At 41.4% G+C, this 13,960-nt stretch overlaps 2 protein-coding genes across 3 annotated transcripts; both read right to left on the bottom strand.

Annotated features, from left to right (window-relative positions):
• Nucleotides 1-8,159: 8,159 nt before the first annotated feature.
• LOC128297000 (ralA-binding protein 1) lies at nt 8,160-11,722 on the bottom strand. Of its 2 annotated transcripts, none has more exons than XM_053032537.1 (5): nt 11,582-11,722; nt 11,349-11,481; nt 10,353-11,192; nt 9,858-10,041; nt 8,160-9,759 (listed from the first exon to the last, which is right to left on the bottom strand). In XM_053032537.1, exons 1-5 carry the CDS (start codon nt 11,673-11,675, stop codon nt 9,055-9,057), a joined length of 1,956 nt encoding a protein of 651 aa, XP_052888497.1. In that variant the 5' UTR covers nt 11,676-11,722; the 3' UTR covers nt 8,160-9,054. The 2 variants fall into 2 exon arrangements, with proteins under 2 accessions (XP_052888497.1, XP_052888498.1); XM_053032538.1 differs by having other exon boundaries at nt 10,353-11,189.
• Nucleotides 11,723-11,923: 201 nt separating this feature from the next.
• Nucleotides 11,924-13,899, bottom strand: LOC128297001 (golgin-84). Its single transcript, XM_053032539.1, has 4 exons — nt 12,634-13,899; nt 12,399-12,573; nt 12,259-12,334; nt 11,924-12,184 (listed from the first exon to the last, which is right to left on the bottom strand). Exons 1-4 carry the CDS (start codon nt 13,839-13,841, stop codon nt 11,970-11,972), a joined length of 1,674 nt encoding a protein of 557 aa, XP_052888499.1. The 5' UTR covers nt 13,842-13,899; the 3' UTR covers nt 11,924-11,969.
• Nucleotides 13,900-13,960: the final 61 nt, after the last annotated feature.

Here is a 13,960-nt window from a genome sequence, read left to right as displayed (position 1 = left end):
CACATTTGACAGGACATTTTATTTTTCATGAGTAAAACTTTTTTCCTAATTCATGCCATCAAGCTCGATTTTAAGAATCGCTTTCTCGGAAATTCCACGTCGCACCATTGTGACCAGTGCGTTAACGACAGTTTGTGCCACCAGGGGCACTGTTCCTGATACAAAATCACCGAGGGCTTGATGACAACTTTAACTCATATTTTTGTACGTTCCTGGAAAATTGGTCCCACTTGTTTGTGCCGCTTCACAGGCAACCATACGCACAACGAGTTTGTGTGAATTAAGGCGTTCGGTAATTAGATATGATAGATTTCGTGTAGATAACATGTTGAGCCATTTCTAGGTTCATTTGTGGGAAAGGTCGAGAAAAGTGGAAAAAGAGTGAGAGTATTATTTATCATGTGAGTTAAGATGAATACATGAGCTTATAAAAATTGATCGACACAATAAGAAACACTGCTACAATTCGCAGCACAATTTCAGGTTCAAATTTTCAACGATACAATGGTTTGGATCCTATCGCATATTATCACACATTGACGATCAACGAATGCAGCAAGGTCTCTTCGGAGCGATTTATCGACAATTAATCAGCCAATACCACCATCGTATTCTGACGGTGAAGAATGATTGTTATAAACTACCGAATCGTTCGAAATGTTGTACAAATAGCCTCCCATTGATGCAATTCCGATCACGAGTGTTTTTGGGGACATGTTTCAATTTTGGTTACATTCGTCCATTGCTCTATCCCGAGACCGAGACATTCACCGAGTTGCGAAAAGCAGACACTTCAGATCGGTACCAGCTACCGCTTGCCTTCCTCACGTTGCAGTTCCGCGTGTGTGTGTGTATCTTCCCTCCATCCCAAACCACTTTCATCATGTCAATTCTTTCTGATTTCAATGTAATTTTCTTCTCATTTATTCAATGACATGGCGATTTGATACATTTTTGCCCTACGATTGCTGTCCAATCGTTGGCAGTCGCTTTTTATGCTCGGACTTCTGCTGCTTCTTATGCGAATGCTAGCCAACCTCCTCATCCTTATCTCCACCCACTGGCTCCCTGTCTATGTCTCTCTTCAGGTTCTCTTTCCCATGCTACGCTGGCTCCCGTATCAGCTCGATTGTGTAACGTCAACATGTACACACACGGAACTTGTAACACGAACTTGGTTGGTTCGCAGAAGAGTAGACGGATGGATAAATTTCCTGTTGTGGAAAATTTTCCGAAACTCCTGGCCATGCATGAACGTGGGAGGTATTATTATTAGTGGGGTTTTTTTTTCCTCTTACCAGTTATGCCTTTATCTTGCTTCCCGGCCGGTGATGTGCATTGGCGGGGTGGCGAGTAAGCAGGGTGGTCAACCTGCTCGAGGGGCGCCTATCTATCGAAGGCCATTCGCCACTCTCAATATCTAGTTAGGCGCACATAATCCACCCCAGCAGCGAGCGCGCACAATAACAGTATGAAAAGCTACCGTCACCGCCAACGGGCAGTTTGGTTGTAGTTGTTTTTTTTTTATCGAAACCCACACGAGGACACAATCGAGCATACATCATCATCATCATCATCTTCCATCGGCACTTGTTCCCTGCTAACTATCCTGCTGGTGGCGAAAAAGAGGTGCAAGGAAAAGCGTACTCGTACAATCGTTACCACGGGCCGCTGTTAAAAGTGACACAGGTCCTTGTCGTTCGACTGTATCTTTCCATTCCAAGGAGGCAAATGGAACTGCCAGAACCAGTCGAAACGGTGTGGACAGCCGCAAGACAAGCCAGCTGCTTGAAGAAGCTCTTCAAGGTGATGATATAAGGATAAAAGTGAAGGTACCCACGGAGCAGCGGTAACTGCAGCGGTAGGGCAAGCGATGAAATAAAACCGTCTTTATGCTCACATACGACCACACCACACACACACACACACAGTGGCCAAAAATAGGCAAACAAATATCCGCCGGCCACCTTCTTCCCGGCGTTTTCCTCTGCCACCGCTACCCACCTTTCCGACACTCGACATCGGACACAGGAACGCAAATAGGACCTGAATTGCGTACCCTTCACGCAAAACCATCATCGGCCCCCTTTTCCCGTGCTGTAAGGACCGTTACATTCGCTACGGTGCAGGCTTTTCTATTTCCTAATTTCACAAAAAATAAATTGGAGGAAAATTATTAATATTTATTTATTGATGATCTGATCAGAAATATTGATAAGAGTTTGCCATGCTGCTCTATACTCATGGTTGGCACACTTCCACGCAGGCAAATGTAGCAAGGCAGAAGGATTTTCTGCCAGCGGGAGAATGGTTTGTAACGGGCAGGGCCGGAATTGCGCAACGCTACGTGCATTGATGGTCGGTATTCCTTTTTTGCTGACCAGGACACAGGCAGACCACAGGAAATCGAATTGCATCAGCGGGAACTGGTTTTGGGGCGGAAAAAATGTACTATCATCGAAGACTGTCGACAAATGATTTGTTTAATGTAGACGACAATGTCGATTCGTTTGTACAAGTTTTGGCATCGATTATGTTCAGTATTGTCGCTTAATTAAATAAGTTTTGCACTTTTCATTATATCATCTTTTTAAAGCAATGATGGCTCCTTTGCATCACTATCGGCATTGAGAGACTTATGATTTGTCCACGTAGATAAATAACAAATCGCTCGATCGCTGACTAATGTTGATTTTAATTATTGTTTCTGATTTTAATTATTGTTTGTCTACAATTTAAAAAGGCAGTATTGGTCTTATGCCGGGAAAGAATTTCCTTTAAATCACCCACGATCGTTCATCAACGCCCATCAACGTCAACAGACCGAGAAACTGAAAAGACTTTTGGATCTGGAATGTCCTATTCCTGCCAGGTGAGTTTGATCAATAACATGATCTATAACCTCAGTGACCGTGCAACTCACAGAGCTCCTCTTAGTAGCGAATACTCAATTGTTCTCAAAAAGCGCCTTCAAAAAGTGAAAAAGCCTTTCAAAGTGATATCCTTCTACTATGTTTCCATTACAATAGTATATCTCCAAGGCGTATATATGGACATCATGTGCACGGATGCATAAAAAGAAAATTGAAATATGTTTTACTAAGGTACTAAGAATAACTCATGTCTCACATATGACTAGACTTACTGATCTATATAGTTCAACAGGCATAATGCCATTAGCTGATTTAATTCTTAAAATGACTGAGTCTACAAGAAACGCGTTATTATATTCAGAATATGAAATCACACGAAATAATTCCTTATGGATTTAATTAGCTGCATAGATAGTGTAAAGTTTCAGTGTGTTAAGCGCGAGGCGTAGTTTTAGATTTAAGATGTTAGGGCTTTTGCAGACAAACGTTCAAAACGTACAAAACATCATTTAAATGAGATAAACAAATCAACCTAAAGGCACACATTATTAAGGAGAAGAAGTCGCTCAAAAGCAAAATTGCTGTATATCGCGGAACACAATTTAGTAATGGTCTGGGAAATAAAACTAAATAAACTTGAAGGCGTATATGAGTAAGGCGACTGACATTCTAAGACTTGGTTCGATCAACGCGACAGGTGTTTTTAGTGAAGAAGTAGTACTCTAACACGTGTACCAACATCACTTAGAAGAACAATGTTGAGAACGATCAAATATGGGGATCTATAAATTACAGGCAGTCCCCGAGATACGCTAGCATAGCGGACCGCTATAACCCGGGAAAAATCCGCGTAACTCGAATTTCCGCATAAGTCGAATCCTGGTGCAATTTGTTTATACTCGACTTATTCGTTTAAAGTCGACTTTTTTCTCTGCACTTGCTTTATTTAACAAATCAGGCGATTTTTAGAAAGATTTGATTAAAATAAGTTAAAAACATATATTTTATACGACAAAAAAGATAGTTTCGAACAAATTTTCACTTTTCTGTTTAGATTTTGTGCTATAAACTAACTCATCTGTTAAATTTCCAAAAACCGCGTATCTCCGAATCCGCGTATAAGAGGGGGACTGCCTGTACTCTCTATTTGTGCGAACCCCTTCAAAGTCGCGAGTTTTTGAAAAATAGGGTCCTGAAGTTGTCACCAGTTTCTATGACTTTTTATGAAAGGTTTACAGATGTTATGCTTTACGCTATTTTTATTTTTAATTGTGCTTAATTAAAAATACCGAAATATCATATAGGGCAATTGCTTTTAGCAAAAGACAGTAAAGGACATATTTATCTTATTTTTTATTTATAATTAACGCTCTCTCTTTTCTCTCTCTCTCTCTCTCTCTCTCTCTCTCTCTCTCTTTCTCTCTCTCTCTCTCGTTATGGCCTAATGACTAGGTCATGCGTGCCATTTCTGGCTCATTTTACCACGTAGTCGGACAGTCAGTTCTTGCTACGGTGGATTATTTTGGGTGGGATTTTGGCACGGTCTGTTCATGTGAAGACCGGCGCCGCTACCCCGTGGTCCCCGGTTTTTTTTGTGATAATTAAAGCAGAAATATTATCTAATATAAATCATAACATTTATTCACACACACACACATAGACTGAGAAGCGTCTATATGTGGAGAAGATTTAACACAAACTGAAGCTGGAAAAAGCAACAAAAAGAACAGTCCGAGCAGTGCTCGAGCTTGACAAGAAAGGCGCGATCGGCTTCCCTGAACACTGCCCGGGCTAGACTGTGAAGGGGTGAACTACTTGTAAATCTGTAATCTTGAATAAAAAAAGATGTTACATCCGCAAACATTTAATTTGTTTTAAACTCGATTCAAAGATTTTCTATGTTGAATCGCGTTTTTTACAAAATCTCGTTGACTTATTGAAATGCTCTTTACACCATTTGATTCCTCGACTTTATGTATGCTCTCCATTCTTTAATCGATCTCCATTTTATACGACGTATAATAAATTGAAAACTCTAGTACCAAATTATAGAATATTTGTTATTTCAAAAACATAAAATAAAATGTTTTGTTCATGGTAATTTGGGACAAAACGCAGTTTTTGCAGTTCCCCACAAAAGAAACGTCAGTGTAGTTTATACAAATGTTTTACATTTTCAAGAAAAACTGAAATACTTCAAGAAATTTTTAAATCTTTCAAAATTTAACCTTTGAGACAGATTGATAAACATTTTTTCGAGCTTCGAGAATGTATGTCTACCCATAATGGAACTCTTCAGTGGTTAGAACTTGATTTATCCACGTAATGCGTACGAAAGTTACCGGGTATATTCGATCTTCGATCCAAGATCGGGTAAATTTAGAGTTTTGTTTTATCGACAAAAGCTTTTAACAGCTAGCTTTTACATTTTGTTAGAATAAAGTCACATTTCGCATCAGTCAGCAGCATATTGGTCAGTACGCAAGAAAAATTCTATTGCAAACCCCCTCATGGGCTGATATGAATAGTGCAAACTACCCGTAAAGTTTATTGTAAAGTTCAATGGCCTTGCCCCCGTGTTTTTCCCTTTTCTTTTCCGATTTCATAGAACCTGCTGCTGCGCTGTGTTCACTAATTAACCCTGAGGAAGAACATTGACGCAGACCCTTCCGTCCAGCGAAATAACAGGAGTGACCGAAAAATGTTACCCTTGGTTCATTCATATAAAATGGGGAGGAACTTATCACATTTCCTTGTTGGAAACAAAACAAGACGGATCTTTACAGAAGAACACTAACTGTTCTGAAGCCGGTTGATCAACCTTCAATGCTTCCTTCGGGGTATTAGCGATGTACAATAGCATGGTTGACATTGGAAATGCGGAAAAAATTACAATGTTTTCTATAAAAAAAAATAATACAACTTACCTTAGTTTATACGTTTTCAATTATTTCTATGAAGCTCGCCCAACGACATCCGGATTGTACTGTATGCAGTGATACGGTGCAGTGAGGTAGTTGTATAGAAATTATGGTCGATTTTTACACCACGCTTTTCTCTTTTGTTACACACTTTTTCTTTATCACAATATATTTTCCACTTACTATTTTGCTCTTAACTTGTTGCTGTTACAGTGAGATAGATTCATGGTGGATTCACTTGCGATAGTTAAACAAAAACAACAGAAGATAGTTACCGTTCGATCATGTTTGTGATCTATGTTAGAGCGTTTTTTCTTAACTCCGTACATTTAAAATATAATCCACCGATTGCAATATAAATCCACAAACACTTTATGTTGCTTCATCAGACAAGGTGATGATCAAAATCCTTACATACAGGAGTTAGGACAGTTCCGCACACCTCAGTTGCCACTTTTAATTAAAAAATTCTAAACCAAAGGCACAAGACAAAAGTTTTTCACCATAATAAAAAAAAGGCAAAAATGGATTTTTTTTGTTACTTCCAATTTATAGTTTCTGTTGAATCGATATTTATGACTTTACGAAAACGTATAATTTTATGCCGAAACGTGCATAGATTGGGGATGAATAAAAAAAAACACAAAACAAAGCCTCGGGAACTCAAAACACGGATGGGAAGAGATGTTTGACGAAATAAAAAAGTACGCCCTGCGAGGGGTTTGTCGTGGTTTAGAGTTGTAGCACATGCCCGAATTCACCAAACAAAAGCAGGGTACCATAAATCAAAAAAAGCTATAGTTACGGTGTGGAACGTAACGTCAGTGTAAAGCTGCGAAAGGAAACAACAGAAGCAGGAACGGGACTAAAACTTTAATCACGCCACAATTGCACAAAAAAAAACGAACTTCCACAATCAAGGACGATATTAAAAACTGTTCCCCAAGGTGTGCATTCGTTCACTTTCCCCGCTCGGTACATGAACGCTTGATGGGGTACACTTTGAACACCGTTAGCACACCTCCAAAATATCCGTGGGTTATTACAGCGCCTGGAAACTTCAAGTTCGTCCAATCGAATCAAATACCGGAGTGATCCGTTTTGAGCGGAATGTAAGGATCTGTGTACTTTCTTGTCTGCACTGCGATGTCTCCGCTGCGGTGAATGTTTTTCATGCTTACCACTAAACTATAGCCTGTAGCTGAAACTATGGCCAAACGAGCAACAAACTTACGGCAAACTTCACCAACGATAAAACACCTAACTAATCATTTCGTCACATCTATCGTGTCCGTCTATCGTCCGGGCACGGCGGATCGCGCGCGCATTGCAAACTTGCAGAAACTGGATTTCTGGTTACTTTTTTGTTGTTGTTGTTGTTGTTGTTGCTTATTTTACTCCAAACAAAAAACCCCCGTCTCGTGTGTCTGTGTGCGTGTGCGTGTTGTGTTCCTGGGTAGCCGGGCTACACGCGCCGTTCCGGAGGCTACCGCTTCGGACGCGACTTTTTTACAGACTGAACCAAAGACGGTCTCGACCGACCGAGTTCGCAACCAACATCAACCATCCCCGCCAAAGGGACCCACCCCCACACCCGGGCATCAGTCGTCCTCGTTCAACTCTACGCACGCACGGCACTCTACGGCACGAAAGCGCGCGCCGGACACATGGCAACCATTCACGGGCACGCGTTGGCGCAAACGGGACGGAAACATCAAACGGCACTGTCCCTTCGTTCGTCCTGGCAGATGGAGAGAACACACAAACGCACCCGCGCTACCAGAGTGCGACGACGACAACGATCAATGGCATGACAGCGGCGAAGGAGCGCAGAGAAGCGAACGCGTTTTCTCTTTCCGATTTGCCAGTTCCACTGTGCGTGTTTGTTTTCCACCCGCCGCTCGTGTGTATGCGGTTTGTAGCTGTGTGCGCTCGGTTTTTCCCTTTTCTTTCCTCCTTTCCGGTAGACACACTCGACTCGACGGCCGCATTCGGCAAAAGGATATTTGAATCGTTTTTCTCTTTGTGCATCCTCCTTTTGGCAATTGACGCCTGGCGTGATCCTCATGCATTTCAATGCATTTGGCCAAAAATAATGCAACCGATGCAAAGATTCTTTGTATGCTTGTGCAAAAAGGACGAAAAGTGCTAAGCGCACATTCCGCGATATTCGCACGATATTTGTTAAGTGTTCGAAATTCTCCCTCGGGGAAATAAAAAAAACTTGTGCGTTTTCCGATGATATGCATTTTTCGTAATTCATCCTACAGCATCCACCTTCATCCGCTGATACACCTACCGTTTGTGAATTTACTCATTCAAAATATTTAACCAAAGCAACCTTGTTGGGCTTTTGTGCTAGATTTATTTTGGATATGAATTCTACACACATTTATACAGCAAATAATAAACACAAATAAGGTAAATAATTTTAAACCTACGTAAAGTTTTACTTTAAACAATAAATAATCTTTACTGTATTTTACTAGCAGTGTGCTCAAGATGGAATAATACCAATACGGTGCAACTCGCTATCAGCTGCAATTTTCGTTACATACACTGTATGTTTTCGTCAAAAAAATTAGAGTGAAAAAATATACATTTTCCACCGAAATATCACTCTCGCAGGTTTTTACTTATCTCTCGTTCACACGTCTACTTGAAGCACAATTTTTATTTTGTGCGCGCGCATATTTTTCCCTTCCCAATGCACCATGCATCTACATCGTTCGTAAACGAAATCGTGTGCCACTCTCCCGAAATCAGGAGAAGGCACATGCATGCGTGCTACTCCGATGGTAATATGCAATGGGTGATGATCTAAACTTCACATACAAAGTGGCTCACACCTCTGCTTGCAAAACGGTAGATTCCTACGCCACCAATGCACTCACTATTGTAGAACATTGTTCAAACAAATTGGACGAGCATAAACTCGTTTATGTCTTTATTTCCTCCTTATGAATTTTATTTATGATTAGCTCAGGCATTTTAAAATTGCATTACTATTTGCCTTCATTGATTTGCAAACAATAAGCTAAACAACACACCAAATGTTTGAATGATCTGTATCAATGCTAATGTTGGGATAATGCATACACTGAATGTTCCTAACATGTTGCATACATTTCCCATTACCGAACAATTATTTGCTAGATGCATTGTATTGCATTTTCATTAGCAATTCAGTTAAATAATTTTTGATTTTAATACAAAAACAGCAAATTAAACGTATTCTTCTTGGATTTGTCTGGCCTATCTTATATTCTGTACCGATTTAAAGCCAACTCCACCTGCATCTGTATCAGATTCTTATTTTCTTCGAATATTTCCTTTGCCAGCATCTGGCGCTTCTGTTCGAGCAGAGTATTTTCCTTCAGATAATGAGCCATCAGTTTCTCATGCTCTTCGCTGGCCATTATCGATGCATCGACACCAACGGTCGTGGCCATGCTCCCGTCAACTACGAGCAGTTTCTTCATTTGCACTATTTCGTCCCTCTCCGATTGAATGCGAGCCTGCAGCTGGGCTTTCCAGTTTACCAGCTCTTGGTTTTCTAGCTGCAACCGTATGAGTGTAAGATATTCCGGATGGTTCTGCGGCAGCAACAAAAAGCCATTATCGGTTACGGTAACCTTGTCACTCATGGAGGTTGTTTCCGGCGCCGATTGAGGCACACCTAAACCATCCGGTTTAACCATAGCCGTATCAGGAGATTCCGTGATTGAGGCTTTCCGCTCTGCTGGTCCCGTTTCGTCCGAAGTTTCTTGTGGTGTGTTTTTGGCTTCCGTATTTGTTGCCGACTCGGTTGAAATAGCCGTTACAGTTTTAATGGAAGATTCATCATCCGAACACGAAAGTTTCGATTTTTGTAAATTTAAATCAATTGAAATATCTCCATCTACCGTATCGTCGAGACTTTTCTGTACGCAATCAGACTTTTTTTCAAATGATCGCAATTTACGCTGCAATAAAGGTGAGAAAGTGGGTAAAAGCAGGTTCTGTGTTTGCACAGGTGTTTTCCATACGATCATAGCAGAACGCCTCGAAAAGAAACGCTTACCTTCAGTTGTGTAATAATACGCTGTACTTCCCATAGTTGCTCTTCGCGCTTCTTTGTAACAAATCCGGCATTCATTTCGGCATGAATTTGAGCTAGTAGACTTTCTTGTTTCCTTAGCTCCAACGATATTTCATCTGGCGTTTCTGGTAAATTTGGGCTTGATGCGGTCAACGGGGGAACATATCTGCAGAAGAGATTGAAATGTTCGTTGAATCGCACTGTTTTACGCACTGGTGTAAAAGTAACGTATCGTACTTTAGAAAAAAGCTTGAAAGCAGTTTTACTCTAGTTTTTTTAAACATGATAGAGAGTAACACGTTCTTAGTGAAACTGATGGGATAGAGCTTCTGAAGAAGAAGCTAACACTCGCTGCAAGTGGAACACACTGTAATTTCTGCTTATCTTGAATTGTTTGAACTACGTTACAAAGATACACCTTTTATCTAGCGACGCACTGGCAGTCAGACGGGGGCAACTATCTTACTTGATACTTACTTATGTAAGCTTGTGTCAGCGAACAGAGTGCTGCAATGGCACAGTATCGCTACGAACAAGCGGTGCGACATTTGAAAGGTTGGGCTGAGCAGCATCGCAATGTTCTGCGCATTCATCTTTGTAAAATCCTCATTCTGTGTCACAGCATCCACATGCATAAACATCCACGAAAGAAGCGTTCTATTACAGCTCGGTAACTGTTCGACCAGGCAGACCAGCTCCTGCTCCTGCTGCGAGACTTGCGAGTGTGAGGCGACTTCTTCAAAACGAGACGACAAATCCGTGGTAAGTATCGGTTCCGGAAGCTCGCGCAAAAACATCTTCAGCAGTCCGCAGGCAATCGGTACGTCCATCTCACTGATGCACGATCCCTCGCGGTTGTTGTAGGTGCGTTTCAGCTGCTGTAGCTTTGTTTTGACAGCCTCCACCTTATATATCTGTTCACTTTGTAGACCATGTTCCTGCAGATAATCGATACAATCGCGAACAACCAACGGCAGATTCACACCGTCGTGGCAACGACTACGTTCGGTTGCCAAACCAAGTGACACGCCAAAAATGGGTTGCGCATCGCCTAGCTCCAGTACCTCCTCGCTGACACTGCCCTGCTTCAGCTTTTTGTCCTTTTTGTCCTTCAATTTCTCCTTTTTATCCTTTTCCTTTTTATCTTTATCTTTTTTCTTTTCCTTTTCTTTTTCATTTTTCTCCGGTGCCTTGCTGCTTTCCTCCTGTTTCGAAGATTCCGGCTTTTCCTTGTCCTTCTCGCGCGATTTTTCCCTCTTTTCCTTGCTCTTCGATGGGAACTTGAATGTTTTGGATTTTTTAGTCTTCGAAGGGCTCCTGCCAAAGAAAAATATCGATTTACTCCACATGCCTACGGTACGTACCAATAGAACACAGGTTTTTCAGCACTGAATGCAAGTGCGACTGAGCGGCGCAATTGTGACGAATGCACATGCACTGCCAGCACAGCCTGCGGGGTTGCTGCAAGCTTACTTTGTTTCGAGCTCCTCTTCCGGTGAGCTTTCACCCTCCAAGGTGGCGTAAGCCGTTTTCTTTTCCTTCTTATCCTTTCTGCGGCCTATTAGCAGTTCCTTTTTGCTGACCTTTTCCGGATCAGCGTCACTAACTGTTGAATGTAGATAGAACAAAAAAGAAACCAAACAGTTAGCATTTCCTGCAGCTTTCACACTTGCGGTCACAAAACTACACAAAAGCAGGACACGCACAATCTTTGTCATCTTTTTTGCTTTTTCCGCTCGCATCGGAGGCGTACAAACCAGGAAAATCCTTTTCCACACAGTCAGGGCTATCGAAATCCATCCTGAATTTTCACCAGAAATTGATCGCGATTGCACGATTTGTTGTTGTTTACCTTTCGGGAGCCACGAATGACATTTGACTGCTGATAATTACACCACACGTCGGTTGCAAACATGTGGTGTAACCAATTACACCGCAGCGAAGATTTCAAAAGGATCTGCAGGACGTACGTTTTACAAAATTCATTTCGAACAAAAATATGTATACTATTTGGCTGACATAATGGATGAAGCATCCATATAAATGTATTTAATTTTTACTGTTAAAATACACAAATACGATTAGGCACTTATCCTATGTAGGCGTAGAGGAAAGAAGCACGAACATAACCCACAGATGCAGGACGGCGACATAGACTATTACAAGTATACGAATCAACGGGTAACGACGCAGAAACACTCCCAATCGTATGCCAATGGAATCGAGCGAGGAATATGCCCGCTTCATCCTTCGCGCCACGTTGTTATCAAAAGGTGTTTCCAGCATGAAGTTTGGAACTTGTGATTTTGCTGAAAAACGAAAAACAGTTTGATATATTTGTTTTGGATTTGTAGATACTTGGGCCTTGTTAGACAACAATTACCATCATCAGTCACATTACTGTTTAAATAAACCGCACGCTGTTGCCTCACTTGAGATGCAGTGTTTCGGTACTGGTTCTAGAATGGATTGAGGTAGATTCGTTTAAACTTCTGTTTGTATCGTAATATGATTAAAACATACTTCCAATTTTTCCAGTTGTATGCGAAGAGCATTTCTTTCAGCAGTAACCGTCTCTAATGCTGTTTGCTTTTGAACTAATGATTGTGTCAGTGAAGCTAATCGATCTTCGTGATCATTTAGTGGACTAACTGGACGAGCGTGTATTTTGTTCCGAAGCTTGTTGTTCTCCGATTCCCTGAAATAACACAATAGAGTTACTAATTCTTAACACAAGGAAACCTCGTGAATAACATACTTCTCATGTAACCGTAACGTGAAGCTTGTCCGTTGCTTGATTAGCTCTTCCCGGGCGGACACTAGTTCTTTCTGCTTTGTTGTGAAATCCTCTTCTAGCAATTTAAACTTATCCGTCTCGAATGATGCTTGTTGCTGAAAACGCTGTACACTCTGTTCCAATCCTTGTACAGTTACACGTAACTTTTCTTCGTTACTCATCCACTGTGCTTCACGTTGCTTCATGCGTTCGTTAAGATTGTTTAGTTCCTCCAAAAGGTTTGTTTTCTCTTGCCTTGTTTGCTCCAGCTCAATCTGCAATATCTGTTCCGCGTTGCTAAATTTCACATCATTTGTGCTGATGCTACCATCAGCGCTTCCACTATGCATTTGTTCCTTTAACTGTTCAATAGTTTTCTCTTTCAATTGTAACGTTGCATGGGCACGAACACGATATTGTTGCAATTCGGCCAGGGCATTCTCTGTCTCCAGTTTCGCAGTCTCTAACTTGCTATTTAGTTCCTGCTCGCACTGTATGTGCTTCGCAATCGTTGATTCCAACTCGGAAATGGATTTGACGTATTTACCATTTGCCTCCTCAATGCTGAGCAGCTTGCCAGCTAAAATGTTTTTTTCTTCTGATAAATTCTGACACAGCACCTCAAGCTCTAATAGTTTGTTTTCAGTTTCTCCATTGACCAGTTGTTGTGATAGTGCCGTATCAAGCTCGCTTTTCAATTCATCGCGTTCGGCCTTAATTTCCGCGAGGACTATTTTGATTGCTGCCAATTCCTTTTCGATCGAATAATTCGGCTCCCGCTCGGTGTAGGTTAATTTCTTAGCTACTAGCTCACTCATATCAATGACGGTTCCCTCCTTCTTTGAGTTCAGCGAACTACGCCTGGACGAGGATCCGGACATGTTTTGCTTCTCGGACTTCAGGGAAGGTGTTTCAGCTTCTGGTTCTTGGTTTTTTTCATACGACGCATTAGAACCGGAACGTATCATTCCTCTGGGCACCTTTTTGTTAAGCAATGAACTTTTCGAGACAACCCTCGTTTTGGTTCCTTGCTGCGAAGCAACTTCGTTCGTCATGACACTGACCTCCAGTAATGGAACACCTTCCACATCATCAGACCCTGGTCGGGTTTGTAGTACGGTTGCGGCATTCTGATCTATTTTCGTAAGTATGTTTTCTGCTTTACCAGCCAGATCTTGAAACCAAGACATTGTGCCTCCACCGATGTAATACTTTCAGCTCGGAATGTTTCTCAGATTTCACTGCGCAAAGGCAAAGTTAGACCTACGTAAAATACTTTTTGCAAGATGAATGTGGTGGAATGTAAATA

The sequence above is a fragment of the Anopheles moucheti genome, chromosome 2 (genome assembly GCF_943734755.1).
Source record: "Anopheles moucheti chromosome 2, idAnoMoucSN_F20_07, whole genome shotgun sequence".
NCBI classification, from domain to species: Eukaryota; Metazoa; Arthropoda; class Insecta; order Diptera; family Culicidae; genus Anopheles; species Anopheles moucheti.
Note: the sequence above shows the minus strand (reverse complement) of the source record. Positions and strands in the feature narration are given on the sequence as shown.